The 20,096-nt window shown below is 40.5% G+C and overlaps 1 protein-coding gene across 1 annotated transcript in view; it reads left to right on the plus strand.

The window, feature by feature from the left end:
• Positions 1-20,096, plus strand: part of LOC134653367 (mitogen-activated protein kinase kinase kinase 11) — an 86,695-nt gene that overhangs the window by 56,710 nt on the left and 9,889 nt on the right. Inside the window, exons 2-6 of the mRNA XM_063508704.1 lie at positions 9,348-9,487; positions 14,458-14,650; positions 16,358-16,533; positions 18,084-18,273; positions 19,307-19,477. Of these exons, the coding sequence (XP_063364774.1) occupies positions 9,348-9,487; positions 14,458-14,650; positions 16,358-16,533; positions 18,084-18,273; positions 19,307-19,477 (870 nt within the window). The remainder of the gene's footprint in view (positions 1-9,347; positions 9,488-14,457; positions 14,651-16,357; positions 16,534-18,083; positions 18,274-19,306; positions 19,478-20,096) is intronic.

A 20,096-nucleotide genomic window follows, 5' to 3' on the forward strand; every position in this document is an offset into this window, starting at 1 on the left:
TATTTGGTTATAATTTTAGGATAAATAGTTTAGCAGTTATTCAAGAAAGTAGGCAAAAAATGACCTCCCCCCCCCCCCCCCCACCCCTATCTCCGAAACTACTGGGTCTAAAATTTTGAAAAAAATACACAAAATAGTTCTTTACCTATAGATGACAGGAAAACCTATTAGAAATGTGCAGTCAAGCGTGAGTCGGACTTAATGTACGGAACCCTTGGAACGCGAGTCCGACTCGTACTTGGCCGGGTTTTTATTAATACAGGTAGATTCTATAATTTCGAAAACGGGGTATTTTTGAAAATTGCTAATATCTAACTTGGTAGGCGTTCTTGCAGAAGCGTAAGTGTTTGCAAAGTATGCTGACATGTTTCTTGTTTAGTAGATATTGGTGACTTTTAATAATTATTCCGCTTTCGAAGTTACCCCAATGCACCTTACATTTCTTTAAGGTTCCGTCACACAGGCGCGTTTTCCGGGCAGGGCGTGACCGTTTTATATGTAAAAGCGGCTCGCCCCGCTTACGCCCCGCCCGGAAAACGCGCCTGTGTGACGAAGCCTTTATTGCTACCGACAGGCAACCTCAACCCAGTGGTTGTTTATATAATATTTATTGCCAAATTGGACTACACGCTGCGATCGGTCGGTAAAAGACAAACTAAATCGGCATGCGCCCTTCCAGACCACACTCAGTAAGCTATACAGGGTGCTTCCTGTAACAGGAGCAATAAATTAAACTGTAGGCTGTACTCCTCAAACTGACCAACATTTGTTCAGCAACTTTTGAAAATACCTCATGTTTTGATTTTTATTACACTTTAAAGTTTATTCTAAGACGCAATGTATTGCAAATTTTGTTATGTTTAAAGCGTGACAACTGTGACAAGCAACGTCAAACACACTGATGTCAGCATACATTGAAGGCAATATTTATTTTGTATGAAAAAGAGGAAGTCTAAAGGATTCATAATTTTTAAAAGTCGCTGAGCAAATGTTGGTCAGTTTGAGGAATACAGCTTTTAGTTTAATTTATTGCTCCTGTTACAGGAAGCATCCTGTATACTATAGCTTACGTTAAGTTATTTAAGATATACTAATCTTGAATTTGTCATCAGGACCCCCCTCGACGTAAATAGCCTGAGTCACATCACAAAATTCAGGAATTTTAGGATGAGACACATTTATCAGACACCTTTTGAAGGCAAAATGAAGCCAGATAATTTTATTGTTAAGGGGCCCACTGATTAACAGTCCGCCGGACGGTATCGGCCTGTCAGTCGTTCGGAACTGTCAACTTTTTGTTCTGACTGACAGGCCGAAACCGTCCGGCGGACTGTTAATCAGTGGGCCCCTTTAAAGAACAAACAGATGAGAATAACGCACCGGTTTCCTATTTCGAAATATTCGACGAGAAATAAGTTACTTTAAACTTTTATTGCTAACTGCTCTTCATCTCATTTGCATTGTTTGTAACTTGTAACGCAACGGAGCCGACATGTCTCATTGGTAAAGGCTTCTTTTAAATATGTAGATTTACAAAAATGTATATCAACTTATCAAGTACTTTTCGAGATCGAGACCTTCATTGGAATTTTCAATTGAGAAATGAACTCGAAATAACGATTTTTAATTAGAACAGCAATTTCATATTCCACTACTATTGTTACTTTGTTTTGTTCTACTAACATGTATAAAATTATTATTTTGCGCTACGCTTGCTTTGCTTAGAAGTTAGAAGGGATCGATTTCATCAGTGATAAGACCGCCAGTTATTTACCTATACTTAATTAATTTAATATTTTCTTCTATTGAGACTCCTCTAGAAAGAATATTTGTATTGGATATTTTACTTTAAATTTTGTATGATTGAATTTGTGCTCTGTATATTATTCAGTGTTCGTGACAAATACCTACCTCTAGCTATTTGTAAATACTAGAATAGGAACTATTTTTAAGGTTGACCTACTTTGGTTTGGTCTAATATTTACGAGACGGGGCCAGGCCAGGCGCTTCCTTCGATTCCAGCAGACAATTTCTGCATGGCTTTTATACCTATTACCTACGGTACATTTTTGGAAACTAATACTTTTTTTTTTGCGACGCGACACGACACATTGCTGACCGGCGCAGAAGACGGTTAAAGTATTTCGAATTTATGTAAATATGATCTTAGTATGATTGATAAGTGTGGATTTTTTACAATTTATTTTTCTCCTCCGTATAACAAAAGAGTGAAAGGACAGAAATGAAAACCTCCGAATTGCAAACTTCGCGGTAGGCCCCCTGAGTAGGTGCATTTGACCCATGAGGCTCGAAACGAGGCCGTATCGATTCAGCTGTCAGTCAAGACGCGCACAAAGCGACAGGACGTCAGCTTGAAGCGCCACAGTCGCTGACATGGTAATGCGATCTAATTCGCGAATGCTTGGATAGTGACGCCGTCGTGGCGAAATATACGTGAAGTATGAAGTGCTTCTGGTTTATGGTTCCTTCACACAGGCGCGTTTTCCGGGCTGGGCGTGAGCGTTTTATATGTAAAAGCGGCGCGCCCCCTCACGGCCCGCCCGGAAAACGCGCCTGCCTTTAGTCGATATTTTCAAAACTACCCCGCTTTCGAAGATATCCATTGGAGTCATATATATTGGAGTATAAAGGTAGAGGCCTTTTCGTCCAACACTTTCTGCAGAGAGGGACAGATAAACTTGTTTTTTCCGTCTGTTAACGACAAAGTAGGAAAAAAATGGCCGGCGAAATGGATATAATAAATAACTATTTGAATGAAATAACCTACAAAAAGATGAAAAATATATTGACAATTATAAAGTTAACGTATGAACTTTCGCAAATCGATGATTGCGACTAACAATATGATTGTTTTGCTTTGATCAATCTGAGGTCAATTATTAGCCATTTTGAAAACCCATTCACACCTCATAAGGCAAAGTTCAGTCAGGCAATAATCAAGATATCTGAATATAGCATATTGAATAATGAACCATTTGTTTTTTGTTTACACTCATTATGGCCAGAAGGTATAGTTGCGATCTTATCTAATTACCAGAAGGCCTTTTTGGATGCACTTTGATCAACTCGGCGGTGTTTTAAATATTTCGATTGTCCATCTTGCCCTTATGGCTATATTGGCTATACATATATCCCGGAATTACTCTAGGGTGACTGCTATAGAGGCCACTACATAGTAATTGGTATTTCCTAACAAATCGGAAAGAAGCAAGCCAATTGAAACCTTAAGGTTCCGTCACACAGGCGCGTTTTCCGGGCGGGGCGTGAGCGTTTTATATGTAAAAGCAGCGCGCCCCGCTCACGCCCTGCCCGGAAAACGCGCCTGTGTGACGAAGCCTTTATTATTAAGAGCGGCCAATAACTATAGCAGTCATGCTAATTGTTTTTTGAAGTGAAAACTTCTTTAGCGGCGCTGGGCACTTTTTGAGGTGGGGAAAAAATGATAAACTCGAGACAGCGTAAGGCGATCACGTGACCGTAAGCCCCGTAAGGTGGCCACTCATAATTTAAATGGCATTTAAATCAATAAAGAAAAACTCAATGTTATTTGACATTTATGTTGCGGACTCCTTTTCAAGACTCTTTACCTATGTTCAAATAATTTGACGTTGTCATGGCAGTATGTAAATAAACATGTCAATGAAAAAGTGTGATCTTATTTGAGAATGATAATAATATATAATAAATAAATAGAATAGAGTACGGTGTAATAGTGTTACCGGGCGTCGGTAACATATTGAGGTGAGTTTCTATCGGCACTCCCGGAGTGCAACCGTTGTTGCATGTTTTTTTAAATCATTGATATCCCATAAGGTAAAGTTCACGCGGCCACACAAACCGCGAATTTCAATCAATCGATCCGAGTATAGCGAGCTGCGTGCGAGTTGTATAATGAGCCTATTGTTTTTTGTTTACACTCTCATTGTGGCCAGAGGGCACAGTTGCGATCTTATCTTATTTGACGAAGGCCTTTTTGAATGCACTTTGAACGACCCGACGGGGTATCTTGCACACAAACTCGAATGCACACCTTACTGGTCAAGATATTGTCTTTTATACTTTTAATAAAGATTTCTTCGATGTGAGGTCCGTAAAGAAAGCTTTTAATCTAATATTAAAAACTTATTTTATACGTAGTTTAGAATTTGCTCAATCGTAACTTTCAGGTGTGCGCTGATTTACGCCTTTCGATTTTTGTTCTGACTGGTTTGGAACTTTGGACTGATAAATTCTGCTTGTAAGTTATTGAATCTCTTCTTCACCAACATATACCTAGTAATAGTAAACTAGTAGTGCCTTTTGGCATTAAGTCCCCCATTTGAACATTTTCCTTTGTTAAACAAATAAATACCTAATTGACAATTATACGAGTATAAGCATTTTCTTCTGTACTTAAAATACAGTTTGTTGAACGATAAATTTTAAGCTTATAAACTTTCACCCCATTTCGTTGACCAAATAAGACAACTCCAATGAATGGAGTTTATGTGCCGCGCTCCTTAGTGTCGCACCTCGAGGCTCTAATTAAGTGGATACATATGGATAAGCCATTCACACGGCGACGTTGCGTGTTAACTATATCTCGGCTAGCTTCAAACACACCGCCTTGTGGCGTGTCGAACTAAATAAAGCAACGATCACACTGAATAACTATAAGGTTCCGTCACACAGGCGCGTTTTCCGGGCGGGGCGTGAGCGGGGCGCGCCTCTTTTGCATATGAAACGCTCACGTCCCGCCCGGAAAACGCGCCGGTGTGACGGAACCTTTAGTATACCTTGATGGTGACAAAATATCTTTTTCCTGACTATTTTTATTCAAAGCTATGCCATTCATTACAATTACATTGTTTTGCTATGTCATTTGCGTTTTGTTATATTGTTACTATGTCAAAACGAAAGCCTTTAATTATCCCTCACTAGCGTCTCCCGAGCGTCAGCATCTAGTCGACTTTGTCTGCTGCCCGACGCAACGCTGGCGCAACTGCGCAGCGACGCCATTTTCCATAGCGATGACTAGACGCCGACGCTCAAAAGATGCTAGTATGGGGTGGCCGGTGGCCCTTAAAGGTTCCGTCAAACAGGCGCGTTTCCCAGGCAGGGCGCGCCGCGCCGCTTTTACATATAAAACGCTCACGCCCCGCCTGGAAAACGCGCCTGTGTGACGGAACCTTTACAGTCCAATTGAAACTCGCGGCACTTTGATCGCGCACGTTGTCGGTCGAAATATTGGGCTAGGCGCATAATGGCGTATTGTGCGCAACAACGTGCGCAGAATCGTAATTTATACGGTTTAACCACTTTAACCGATAATGTGGCAATGGGGTATCCGTCCTCAAGGTTTTATTCGTTAATATTTCCTATTGATGCTTCCTGATAGTTCTTTAAAAATGATTTTGGAAATGCCCAACGATTATGGCCGTGTGTAAATCTTGGTATTATGTATTACTTATTAAGTTCGTAGTGGATAAAATCGACTTACTTGGAGTTCTAGATCATGAGCATGCAACTAACAAATGATTTATAACTGACGATTGACAAATTTTACACCATCCGCAGTGACAATGACAACTCATGTCATGTATCATTCACTGTGACTCTAAGTTGCATTAAAGGCTTCGTCACACAGGCGCGTTTTCCGGGCGGCGAGTGAGCGGGGTGCGCTGCTTTTACACATAACACGCTCACGCGTCGCCCGGAAAACGCGCCTGTGTCGAAGCCTTAAGACAGACCTAAGAAAGGCAAGCTGCAGATCGTTGGAGTTTAAAAAGTTATATATACATTCAGAAGCGATAAAATTTTCATTTAATTTATATGTTAAAATTTAGTTAGAACCAATAGTTACATGTATCTGCGTTAAGGGAAGGAAACTCATACATCAATCGGGTTCAAAGGTCCAACCTAAATCGAAATCCAATCACATTGTTTTTCCTTAATTGAACGTTTCTCCACGATGGCGCCGTATTTAGAAAGAGCCGAGCAGGAAACTCTGGGATCAACGGCATAACAACCACCCACAATGGCACAAGTAACGTAGCCGACAGTACTTTAACTATTATTTACTATACACAGGACATAAGCCTCTCGACTTTACTGTCGCAAGCGCTATATGATGCTCTTTTGGCGCTAATATAGCAACTGAGCCTAAAATAATACTTTAAAAAGTTTAAAATGATACCGCGAACGTCGTTTTTTTTTCTTAGGGCTCCGTAAGTTCAGTATTTTTTCTGACACTTGTGCGTGCCCGAGATCGCGATTATTTTAATTTTTGTAAGTTTACAAAACAAAAAGTAATCGATGAGTTCGATCAAAAATAAAATTGCGCATTTTTAGAAGGTTTCGAATCGATGAAGTTACAGTTACTAGAAAAAGGCCTCAAGATTCCTAATAAAAAATTTAGCAACCGTATTGTGGATATTGTGATCTAAAAAAGCGATTTATCAAAAACTGCTGATTGAACCTACTGCACCTGTGTTAAACTGTTAGTTACCTATTATATTTGTGTTATCGCCACGTCACGTTTTTAAGGAAAGGAAAACTATGTGTATATAGCAGTGTTGGCCGAAACGTTAATGCAATTGAAAATGTTGGCCATTTACCATTATAAATTGAACCGTAAACTGTAATCGTCCATTACGGTTTAAGGTTCAATTTATAATGGTTAATGGCCAACATTTTCAATTGCATTAACGTTTCGGCCAACACTGGTATATAGAACAGTTTACATGTCTGGAGTCAATATACTGTATTGTCTGTATCCTTAGACTTACTGTATAAAGATGGTAGTTTACGGGCTTAATGCCAGTTGGTAGAGGCATCGTAAAGTTTAAGCCAATTGCCTTGATAGATGCGGAAATCAATTACTTTATTGTTATTATAGGCTTTGGATTATGATGCCGGCATTTCATTACAAATTAAAATACAGCCATATGTTTTATATATAATTAGCGACCCGCCCCGGCTTCGCACGTGTTCACAAATTATACATAAACCTTCCTCTTGAATCACTCTATCTATTAAAAAAAACCGCACCAAAATCCGTTGCGTAGTTTTAAAGATCTAAGCACACAGACAGACAGACAGCGGGAAGCGACTTTGTTTTTTTTTTATACTATGTAGTGACGACACAATCTTTTTAAATAAAGCTAAGCAGGACTTTTTTTTTAATCGGACTTGTGGGTCACGGTCTGGCTTTGTTTTACACCTACAGGTACATGCGGCCCACACCAATTTTGGTGTCTAGCCATAATAGTTGCCGCGCATCGCTACAGAACAGACGCCTGCTCGCGTTTGCGCCACCTAGCCGTCATATTTGTCGTAATAGTGCGTTTTGTTAGAGAGTGAACCCTCTGTGCCTAGTACTATTACGAGTATCGAGTATTTTATTCTGTGACGAAAGAGCATGTGGACGGTCTTCTTCACTTTGCCGTATTACTTGCGACTTTACAAGGCATCATCGAATGACCCATATCTAATTCAGATCGCCTGATCCACTGAAATTACACTGATTGAAGACATAAGCAATGTAGCAAGCGAAGTAGTCGCTGGTCGATGAATAAGAAATGTCCACAAGCTATTCCGAGGTGTACTCTGTGAATCAGGTATTGCACGCTAATGTAACAGAACACATGTGTACAAAACAGTATTACATTACAGTAATGAACGAAAATATATCACATTATAACTTTTTAAGAGGTAGCTCCTATTTGGGATTTCGAAGACTAGGACAGGACCTAATTGCTTCGAATACTTATACATATTTTATATCTTCTTAAATGTTAAGAAAAATAACTGGTGATATAAATAGTAGATTGTGTCATAAGGAAGCAAAGTAACATTTATGGCGAGGGCGTACATTAAATCCTGAACGTAGCGAAGCATTCTATAATAGAATCCGGAGAGTAGCGAGTGAATTGCCATAATCTCTCTGATGAATTCATTCATAACGTGTCCATGCAATTTTGCAGTTCTCTGTAAATCTAGTCATCCACCAAGCATCAGTTGTACTGAAAATAATGAATAGATGAATAGGGCTGTATGGACTAGTTTTTAATCATACTTTCACAATCTTAATGATAAATAGAATGCCTTAATCATTGAAACTAAACAGAAACGCACGGGAGAACCCCCTTCAAGTGAATACGTGTTACTGAAACAGCTTGTAGACTGATTTATAGCACAGTTCGTAGTACGATGAGTGTAGAGAGTAACGTATGCGTAGGCGCACCGCGTCAACTAAAACACTAACAGCGACTCTCGTAATAGCTGACCATATGTGAACCTTATGTCGTCGCAATAAGGTTTACGAATGGAGATGATGGTAGTTGAGATTTGAAATGGAATAGGAAAGAGGGTATGTATAGTTAGCACCAAATAGGTAGTGCGGCCAAAGTGGCCAAATTTATCGGAACACGTCTTTACGTCCATGGTAACAAGGTCTGTTATGATAATGTTTATTTATTTGGGCTGTCAGTATGTTTTAATGATGACTGTACGACGATATCATATATGATATGTGATTTTACCACATTTAAGGTTCCATCACACAGGCGCGTTTTCCGCGCGGGGCGTGAGCTGGGCGCGCCGCTTTTACATATAAAACGCTCACGCCCCGCCCGGGAAACGCGCCTGTGTGACGAAGCCTTTAGAAATCTCAGTACGTCTGTGACGGTGGTGCTTGCAACTTTTCCGAAATATCGAGAACTCGCAATAAAGAATGGTCCTGTTTTCAATTGTAGGTAATTATAATGTAATTTTAATAATAATTATAATGTAAATTTTAATGTTAGGTTTCATGAAATCGAATAATGTGTACTGTAGTGCAGGCAAGCTCTCAATTTTCAATGAGCCTGTGGTGTTGCGATCGTAAAGCTGCTTGTTCCGCCGGTCACGCTCGCGGTGGGAAACACGCCCCGCTTTGTGGTTCACATGCGGACGTACCTGTACCTATATACTAAACATATACATAGGTACTATACTTATAAACAGTTATTAGCTCACACCTGTTTGCTTTTATTTTGCACCGTCTATGTGCACATGTTGTGGCCATATCACCAAAACTGCATAGCAAAAAGCATTAATTTATTCTACATAATAACCTCCAAAACCTACGTGCTTAGGTCACATTTAGCCAATCGACAGCCCACAGCTAAGCCTACATCGTGAATATATTCTTGTCTATTATTGTTTTAAAACACCTATTACATATTGAGATCATTCAGTTTTATGATTGTTACCTTGTAAAAAAATATTAAAACGTTTCGGTTACTTTTAAGTTTCTACGTCGGCATCCTGTATTTCTAAATTAATTGTTAATTTCTTTTTTCCAGTTCTTCTGAGCGAAACGATTCTTCCCGACGACAACCTAGAAGATAAGACGCTCAAAATCACTGACTTCGGGTTGGCGCGGGAGGTGTATAAGACCACCAGGATGTCTGCCGCGGGGACCTACGCCTGGATGCCTCCGGAGGTAAGCATCTATCCCTCTTAAGGTTCCGTCACACAGGCGCGTTTTCCGGGCGGGGCGTGAGCGGGTCGCGCCGCTTTTACATATAAAACGGTGCCTTTATTGTATTATGTGTCGAGGAGGTCTAATCAGGTGGTAACTTGAAGACAAGACACTCAAAATCACCGACTTCCGGATGGTGTGGAAGGTGTATATGTATCTACTTAAAACACGTAGCACGTAGGGCTTATTAATTTTCTAAGGGCTCATTATAAAAACATCACTCCAAAACAGGTATCCCGGAAGCTATAAATTATCTGGTATAAATCCGGGAATATCCCAGCGGACAATTTGCGAGTCGGAGTTGTATATACAACTAACTGTAGATAACTAATAATATTCGGCTTCCGGGCTTGATAATGCTTACGCTTCATTAACGCTTTTCCCATGGCAAAACGTATCTAATAACGCGAGGAAGATGAAGATGATGACCTTTAAACGAGTAATTCTTGTATATTTATTTATAATACTTCGGGGATTTCGGAAACGGCTCTACGATTTCGATGAAATTTGCTATATGGGGGTTTGCGGCGCGAAAAATCGATCTAGCTAGGTCTTATCTCTCTAGGGAAAGCGCGCATTTTTGATTTTTCATATGTTTTCCGAGCAAAGCTCGGTCTCCCAGATATTGATACAATTTAAAAAATCAATAGCCAACTCTACAATCTAAAATAACAATGCTTATTAACTAACCAAGTAACCAGCTCCGTTTCTAGTAGTTGAACAAATGACACAAGCTACTTCTAATCTTCTAGACGTTTCCAAGAAAATCCTTAACACTAAATACCTAAGCTTGCCCGACAGACTCTTATATGATCCTTATATCAGTTTATTATCTCTTTAGCTACTGTCTCGATCGAGGTCGTAAAATTTTACGAGTCTTGTTCTTGTATTCTTTCAGAATACCTACATATTTCGCTTTGTTCTGATTCAGAGATAAAGACTGAGACTGAAAGTGTTAGTACAAATAGATTCTAGTACTTAAATCAATTCCTAGTTAGCTTACTTGTTTTAGTACTTTGATTACTTACCACCATAAATAATTTGTAACAATAACTTATTGCATAATATGGATATTTTGAAATACAATAAATGTCTTTGTCGAAGTCTCATTCCTATTTGAAAAAAAAAAACAGTGTAATGAATCATTATAATGATATACCAATCATTACATAGTATAAAACAAAGTCGCTTCTCGGTGTCTGTCTGTATGTATGCTTAGATCTTTAAAACTACGCAACGGTAATTGATGCGGTTTTTTTTAAATAGATAGAGTGATCCAAGAGGACGGTTTATGTATAATTTGTTAACCCGTGCGAAGCCGGGGCGGGTCGCTAGTTGATACTAAGTATATAATCCTAGTACACTTTATATTATTCTTATGTTATTTACCTACTTCTTGGTATGTCAACGTTGTTTCGTGCATACGTTTGTTTTGCATTAAGTTTAAATAAGGGCATGCTTGGCTCGCCATATCAAATCAACCGTATAACGACTATCCCCACAAAAGAAAATAAATACTATAATTATGTTAAATTCGTATTTGAAGGGTGCACGGAAAGAACATGTCTATTGAACATGGCGATTTTGAGTAATCGCGGTTTTAAAATTTAGAACAATGTCAAAACGTATGGTAATTCCGTGACCAGGTATTATTTAACAAAAAAAAGTTGTGTTACATTTATTATACAGTGGTAGCAAAAGATATAACTAATAGTTAATTAAGAGCTCTTCATTTTTAGATAAAAATCTCATCATGGTAGCAAAAGATATACATAACTAATAGTTCATTAAGAGCTCTTCATTTTGAGATAAAAATCTCATATTCCGAAAAAAGTGACTAGACATGTTCTTTCCGTGTACCCTTCATTTAATTTAACCTTGTTGTTACACCAACAATTAACTAAGATGACATACAAACGACTATCATGAAAATACCTCTACAAATATATGCTTAAGATTATAAAATTAAACACGACACGAGATGTACCTATTAATATAGACAAACATGATGTAAACACAATAACGTTTCATACCTAAGATACGTTACCGCCTTTGTTGTGAAAAACGGCCTATCGTCATAGAAAAGTCATATAACTTAAGCCTTTCTGGATCTGAGGTCAGAATAACAAATAATAACAAGCAGTTAATCGTGTACATAATTAGTTATAATTATAATCTATGCGTATTGATTAGGTAATAAATCCATAAGGTCAATGTCCATGCCACTTATAAAGTCGGGATGATGTAATAATCGTAGTTAGATGACATTTATTGTTTGCCTGCTTAGTGTCTAGTTTACCATTTAATATCTTTTGCAACTAACCGATCTAATTAAGACGAAAGTGGTCAACCGCCCTGAAACTTCTTTTTCACTAAAAAGAAACTGGTTGATGTCTTTTGTTCTATACTTTGGCTTTATCCTCTTGACCGCGGCGAGACGTATTTGTTCAAATTCATTACAGTTCACTAAAGCGTTTCGTAATTAAGTCATTATAGTTGAGTCGGGAACCCATAGTGAAAAGTATGCGACTATAGTTTGGTATACGAAGTCTTAATTCAAATATTAACGTCGACGAGTAGAAAAGTCATTATCAGTAGGCGTGTTCCATGATAACGTGTAGATAATTTTGCGTTTTGCTAACCTTGAACCGTGAGACTGTGGTCATTAGACTTTGTAATGGACTAGTATTTTGGCCTCAATCCACGTGTAGGGATCAAGGACTGGAAACGTAGATTTATATCACTTGAAAATCACGTTTTGGCTATTTTGGGATTTCGTACTCAGAGTACCAACACCAACAACATTGTTACTTGTTACTTGTTTATTATGATGCCTATTGCCTACACAATAAACTAAATAGTGTTTGCCCGTGAGAAGTTTGGACAAGGTTTTGCTGGTGCTTTATTAGAACTTTTGCTCTTGAAGACCAAGCCAACCGAATCTCACAGTAACATCTATTACGATTTAGAGTTTAGACTTTCGAGTAACGAGTCGAGTTGATGAGTGACAGTACCTAATGTACCTAACTATCACGCACCTTTGTGTACGGCTTTATCTAACAAGTTTAGTGATAATGATGTTTAAGTAAATATTTGGGACAGACACTTTTTTACTACGATTCAGTCACGTTTAACCGTCTAGGGGTCATCCATAAATTACTTCACACGATTTTAAAGATTTTTTGAACGCGCGAATGACGGTTCACTGATATGATTCCAATATCATTCTAATATCGGTTTGATGCCAGTGCACGTTCGAACTGGCCTGTCAGTGCCCGTTTTAGTTCACGGCCGCCCTGTCAGATTTCGATCTGTTCGGAAATGGGATTGTTATTCGCCTCAGCCAGTGGGAGGCGCTGACGCCTCGCCTCTCGCATTGCGTACGTGGTACGTGCACATTGTTGTACAAATCTCGTTACTCGAATTACTTGCTTTATGCGGGCTGTACACACTCGTTGAGAGACCCCGAGACAGGCCGAGAACAAGTGTGTACATGCTGCTCCCTTCTCGTCTCGCTCCTTCTTGTGTCGTCTCGGGCTTCTCCGAATGCGGTGCCGAGACTCGGCGAGACGCTCTCGACGAGTGTGTACAGCCGACATGAGAAGTATAAAGTTCAGGTTACGACAACAAAACTTCATTTCAGACAACCATCAAATAGGTATGGTATAGGTTTGTCCACCAGACAGACAGACATACTGTGCAGACGCGCGTGCATGAATTTGAAGCCAGGCGACGCTCAGAACTCGACACTAAGCGTGACGAGCTAAAGGCCAGACCACCTGTGGCCATCACATATAATTACGTCGGAGGGGTGCTGACCTGCAGCGAGTGTGGCCGCACATTTGCTGCAACGATTGGCTACGTCAGTCACCTGAGAGCGCACCGGCGACGCTCTCAGCGTTAGAAAGCAGTCGCTGTGGCGGAAAACGGCTAGGAGATGATGATGGTATAGGTACCTAAATTTAGGGCTTATCAACATTTTCATGGAAAACGAGAATGGTTTATGAGGAAATATTATCTTAATCATTAAATGTACATTCACAGAATTACATATGATATCATCTGCATGTCTAGAATCATTGAAGTTGACTTTGATCCAGATGTATTATTAGACGTTTACACATAACGTACATTGCAATGGCTTTCTCGGTACAGATATGACGTGTCTAATGCTGTTATCTTTAAGTCGTCATGCTCATGACCGTACACGTACATGTACACCAAGCGTTAATTAATCTGAATCAAAACACATTTATGTATTATAATTATTGTGTTATGCAAATGAAGTTGTTTTCATTTATACGGATTTATTTTAGACACTTGTGTAGTTGCGGTTAGTATTATTAATAAATTAATAAATTATCCCCCTTTTTTATTCCCCTTCATATCATCCCTGTGAAATGTATGAAATTATCCGGATTTGGATGCGAATCCGCGGATATTCCCATATATTTCGGATCCGTCGTGTAAACCCTACCTGTGAGCTGTCAAAACGAAGAACTGTACCGAAGTGACAGTTTCAAGAAATCGGAGAGAGAGGGAGAGTCAGCTAATAGAACAACAGAGACACCACAGAGAGAGGACACGGACAGAGTCCTACCAACTACGCTAAAGTACTCGTACATATCATATTATTTAATTATTGCAATCGGTCACTTAGGGTCGGCGCCAAACCGTCTGTCAACGTTTCGTTACTACGAGTATTATTGTATGGATATAATTTCATCGTCTGCTGCTGATTGTCGTGATCAGTCTGTCAATTTTGGTTGGTACAACTGGCGCTTAGTGATGACTGAACAAAAATATCCAAGCACAGCGGGCGAAATTTAGAATACCCAAAAACTATTTTTCAATGGCATCTACCAGCAAATTACAATCATACAACACTTCACAAATCCACAACATTGACCGAATCCTTCTCAAATTTCCAGGTGATAAAGAACTCCACCTTCTCGCACGCGTCCGATGTGTGGTCGTACGGCGTGCTGCTCTGGGAGCTGCTGACAGGGGAGACGCCGTACAAGGGCATCGACGCGCTGGCCGTGGCGTACGGCGTCGCCGTCAACAAGCTGACGCTGCCCATCCCCAGCACGTGCCCGGAACCGTGGCGGATTCTGATGCAAGGTAAATTAGAGAGTGAGAGAGCTGACAGGGGAGACGCCGTACAAGGGCATCGACGCGCTGGCCGTGGCGTACGGCGTCGCCGTCAACAAGCTGTCGCTGCCCATCCCCAGCACGTGCCCCGAGCCGTGGCGGATTCTGATGCAAGGTAAATTAGAGAGTGAGAGAGCTGACAGGGGAGACGCCGTACAAGGGCATCGACGCGCTGGCCGTGGCGTACGGCGTCGCCGCCAACAAGCTCACGCTGCCCATCCCCAGCACGTGCCCCGAGCCGTGGCGGATTCTGATGCAAGGTAAGTTAGAGAGAGAGCTGACAGGGGAGACGCCGTACAAGGGCATCGACGCGCTGGCCGTGGCGTACGGCGTCGCCGTCAACAAGCTGTCGCTGCCCATCCCCAGCACGTGCCCCGAGCCGTGGCGGATTCTGACGCAAGGTAAATTAGAGAGAGAGCTGACAGGGGAGACGGCGTACAAGGACATCGACGCGCTGGCCGTGGCGTACGGCGTCGCCGCCAACAAGCTGACGCTGCCCATCCCCATCACGTGCCCCGAGCCGTGGCGGATTCTGATGCAAGGTAAATTAGAGAGAGAGCGCTAACAGGAATACATAAAAGCCGTGAATGAGATCTACAGGTAGTGATTTGGCTAGGCACGATCATACAGGGAATTGTATTAGAGATTTTTTAGCTAACAGATATCAATATCTATCAGAATATGCTATTTCGTCTTGATTTTTTCTTTATAGCTGATATAATTATGTTTACTGCATATGTATTAATGACCTCCAACCTCAGTCGACATGTGACATCAGCACATGTAAAGCGAATTTGTGTTAATACGCAATCACCACCTTGGATTTTCCCAAGGTTGACGTAAACCCCAAATCACAAAGGGAGGTCAAAGCGTGTCGCATGCTGTTTTGCAATCCACTTCATATTAACTACTTGCTCTGTGAGCTGTACACCTCGAGAACCCTCACGGCTCCGCTATTTTGGAAAAAAATCCGAAAAATAATACCTAATTGACAAACCTGCTCACAAAAGTTCACAAGGATCAGTTGAGAAATGTAACCTGTATAGTATATGAGAACAGCCGAACCGAACAACCGAAGGTAAGTATTTTTACTGAAACGGAGACGCTTTGCTTTCGAATTGGTTCTACTTTTTAGTGCATTTATCCGAACTTTGGCTGTAAACAAGCCATTTTTGGCTTAGCAGTTAAGAAACATGAAACTCTGCGATTTATTTAATGTTCAGAAATGTCAGTAAAGCATAATTACCAACATAAACTGCGCTTAGTGGGTGAGACCGGATTTTACGATTGTTGTCGTTATAGCGGCGGGCGTACAGACAGATTGATAAGGCTTGATAGTGCGATTCAAGGTCTCCTGTATCAAATATGATGCAAGCAGGACCGGGATAAATGCAACTGTTGTTCCTATGTTGATATCCTGTATATATTCAAGGATAATTAGGGGTGAAAATTATCGTCCCAGTGTAAAGTTTACACTGTTCGGTCCTTAGTTATATTTGTAAAATCTATTGCAACATTATAAACAAACTAACCCAACCTGCACCAAGCTGCAATATTGTTTTGTAGGGTAAGTTTCATAGCTATATACTGTGTGTTTGATCAGTCCGTCGAAGTACGTAGTTGGTGCCTTTATGATTAGTATTTGTACCACGTAATGTTTTATCTTTTTGTTCGTAGCATGCTGGGACTCCAATCCGCGCTCGCGACCACTCTTCCCAGAGATCCTGATCCAACTAGAGCACATCAGACAGTCAGAGTTCACGCGGGCACCTCACGAGTCCTTCCACACCATGCAGGAGGACTGGCGAGTCGAGATCGAGGAGGTTCTGCGGGAACTGAGGAGGAAAGAAAAGGTAAGTTACTCAGTGGAACTCGAGCCCGCGCCCTCGGCCGGTCTTACCCGAGATCCTGACCCAGCTGGAACACATCGGACAGTCAGAGTTCACGCGGACACCCCACGAGTCCTTCCACACCATGCAGGAGGACTGGCGAGTCGAGATCGAGGAGGTTCTGCGGGAACTGAGGAGGAAAGAAAAGGAGATTTCGAGAATCAAGATAAAAGCTCAGGAGCATCTTAAAAAGGCATTGTTTCACATCAGAAGTCTGGTCTGGAGATTCGAGGAGAACTGAGGAAAGAAAAGGAGATAACATTTCCGTAGGATTTCTAGGCATATCAAACATCTCGATAAATTCGACCGCCAAAAAAATTGTTTTACACAATATTTACTGATGGATGTCCAAGTACAGTCGCCGTCAGACATATCGGAGCGGCGAAGGTGGTCAAAAATATCTGAATATTAAGGCTTCAATTTTTTTGTATTTAACGCCATTTGTGTCTTCTTAGCCCTACAAACATGCTTGGATACACTTTTCACAATTTTTTTAGATTTCAGATTTAATATCTTCAAAAAGCTACTGCTACGCCTACTTATTACTGACGCTTACTATTGATAAATTATTTCCATAACGCATTAACTTATCGCAAATGCTCTACGCCTCACCAAGCGAATTTCAACCCTATGTGTGTTAATTTGTATTAACCTAACGCTCTGTTTCGTTTGTAATGCTTGCAATAGGAATGCAAAACTATAGAAGAGGTTAGTAGTATTTGTTGTGATTCATTTTAGCACATTTTCTCTATATGTTTTGTTGTTTACTTATTATTTAAATAGGTACCTGTTGTTTGTACTCCATATAACTTTATTTGCATTATTGTTATTTTTACCAATCCTCTATTGTTAAACGCATCATAAATAATTCATAATAGTGACATTACAATTATTCTTATAATGTATTTTATTATTTCTCGTAGTTTTGTATATTTTAAATTTTATTCGTTAATTACATTCATGAAGTCAATTTGAGACAAATCATTTAACTCGACAACCTTGCATCATCTGATAATAACACTGATGCTGACACTTAAAAAAAATCTTTAGCATTAAACATGTGTCGCTTAACTTCAAACTTGGGTAATATCAGCAAATATCTACCCTATAACCTTTTCTTAATACCAAAATCGCATAATCTGACAGATGGATTTACCCGAGTTTGAAGTTAAGCAACACATATACCTAATAAAAAACGATTCCATTTTATTTCTCTATGAATCATTTGACTCTTGTCTTGCGTTTACCTTATCCAAACTGTCCCAGTTACCTAATTACACAAACGGGTCTACCGCGATATAGTTTCATTGAGTTGCACCAGCTGTGGTCACGGAAAGACTGACGTCCCCAACGGAGATATAAATAAAACAACACTGAACTACCCGAAACTAGTCTATAAAATTCTTCAAGTTAGACAAAGAAATTGCGTTTGTGTAATTAAATATTGTGTACAAAACGCGAGAGTTTAAAGTGTTATATCCTAGCTTTGTCCTAATACTCCCTCCTTTTTCTAGGAACTCCGATGTCGCGAAGAAGAGCTCTCCCGAGCACAACTCCAGCAGCGACTGATCGAGCAGAACCTCGCGCAGAAGGAGAGGGAACTAGAGATGAGAGAGTTTGATCTCGCGGCCAGAGAACTGCACATCCTTATAGTTGCCAGCAACATGTCCCACACGCAACCGCCGCAGCCTAATAAGAGAAAGGGTAAGTCAGTTTACAGTTCAGTTTAGCAACATAATAAGGGAAAAGATCAACTGTCAAGAGGCTAAGACCAACAGAGACTGATCGAGCAGAACCTCGCGCAGAAGGAGAGGGAACTAGAGATGAGAGAGTTTGATCTCGCGGCCAGAGAACTGCACATCCTTATAGTTGCCAGCAACATGTCCCACACGCAACCGCCGCAGCCTAATAAGAGGAAGGGTAAGCCAGTTTTGAGTTCAGTTTAGCAACATAATAAGGGAAAGGGTTTGCAACTGCCAAGAGGCCAAGACCAACAGAGACTGATCGAGCAGAACCTCGCGCAGAAGGAGAGGGAACTAGAGATGAGAGAGTTTGATCTCGCGGCCAGAGAACTGCACATCCTTATAGTTGCCAGCAACATGTCCCACACGCAACCGCCGCAGCCTAATAAGAGAAAGGGTAAATCAGTTTACAGTTCAGTTCAGCCACATAATGAAAGAGAGTTAGCAACTTTCAAAGGTTTTTTTTAGCTGGCACCAAGAAAGAGCTTCGACCATCCAACACTATTGAGGTTGAGGTATGTAGGGACTACCCTACACTTTAACTATAAAGTGACATGTTCAGACAAAACTCTAGAAAAGCTAGCAACTTTAGCAGGGACAGGGACTGAAACATGTCCAACACGCAGCCACCTCAGCTTAATAAGAGAAAGGGTAAGAGTGTTCTTGATATGAGGAGTCTGGTTGTGAAAGTCACATGTTCAGCTGTTGCGACAGAAAAGGAAGGATGACAGAAAAATAAGGCGGAAATTAGAGAGATATATCTGACAACTATAGATAGTATAGATCATTGTTGGAGCCCGCAAGAAGAGGAATTTGTTACACGCGCAACAGTAATAGCCTAATATGACAAAAAGGGATAAGAGTTAAGAGTAGAAGCTTCGGTTGTCCACGTTCGAAATTGTATTACAAGACTAGTTGAACTTCATGAAATGACTTGATGTTCGGATCATATTTGTGGAAAATCGTAAACTCACTTGTCCGTTTCTCATTTCTAGGCAAATTCAGCAAGATCAAACTACTCAAAAAAGACACGATTTCCTCACCCGTGGACTTCCGCCACACGCTCACAGTCCGGCCTTCGGATGATGAGTCTAGCGTCAAACAGCTGGTCGCCGTCGCCAAGGACACCCCGCCGGGATCACCCGCCATCATGCGAGCTATCGCACGTACGTATTTTGAACAAAACCCTCTTCTTGACATCACCTTCTAACATTGAAGATTTTGCCTCTCACCTAATCCATTTGCAAATTATTCAGCATTATAATTAACCCTTTAACCGCCAGAGTCTGATATATAAGACGTTACATATCCAGCTCATTTCCCCACAGTCTGATAAATAAGACAAAGATCTGATTTGGTTTTTACAGCACATTTATAACTCCCGGAACTATGCCGACCTCACTCTGCGCGGTACAATTACTGCCGGTGGCGACACGAGCATGCTCGATCAAAAATTGCTGGCGGTTAAAAGATTAATAGTTTAAAAACGATAACGACACATCTATACGAATCATCCCTTAAAACATTTCCACATCTTCACATTCATTACCATCATCACCATAATACAGCATCATCTCTAGTGTAGTACCCCTAACTGTGTTCTCGATTTTGAAAATGACATTTGGAAAATTTTAGAAAAATCTTCATTTTTATATAAGAATTTTCGTATTTCCAAAATGGAAGTTTTCTTTGTTTCTTGTGAATTTTAAACCGACCAAAAAAACGGAGGAGGTTCTCAAGTCGACGTGTATATATATATATATTTTATGTATGACCACGCATAAC

Source organism: Cydia amplana, chromosome 13, assembly GCF_948474715.1.
Source record: "Cydia amplana chromosome 13, ilCydAmpl1.1, whole genome shotgun sequence".
NCBI classification, from domain to species: Eukaryota; Metazoa; Arthropoda; class Insecta; order Lepidoptera; family Tortricidae; genus Cydia; species Cydia amplana.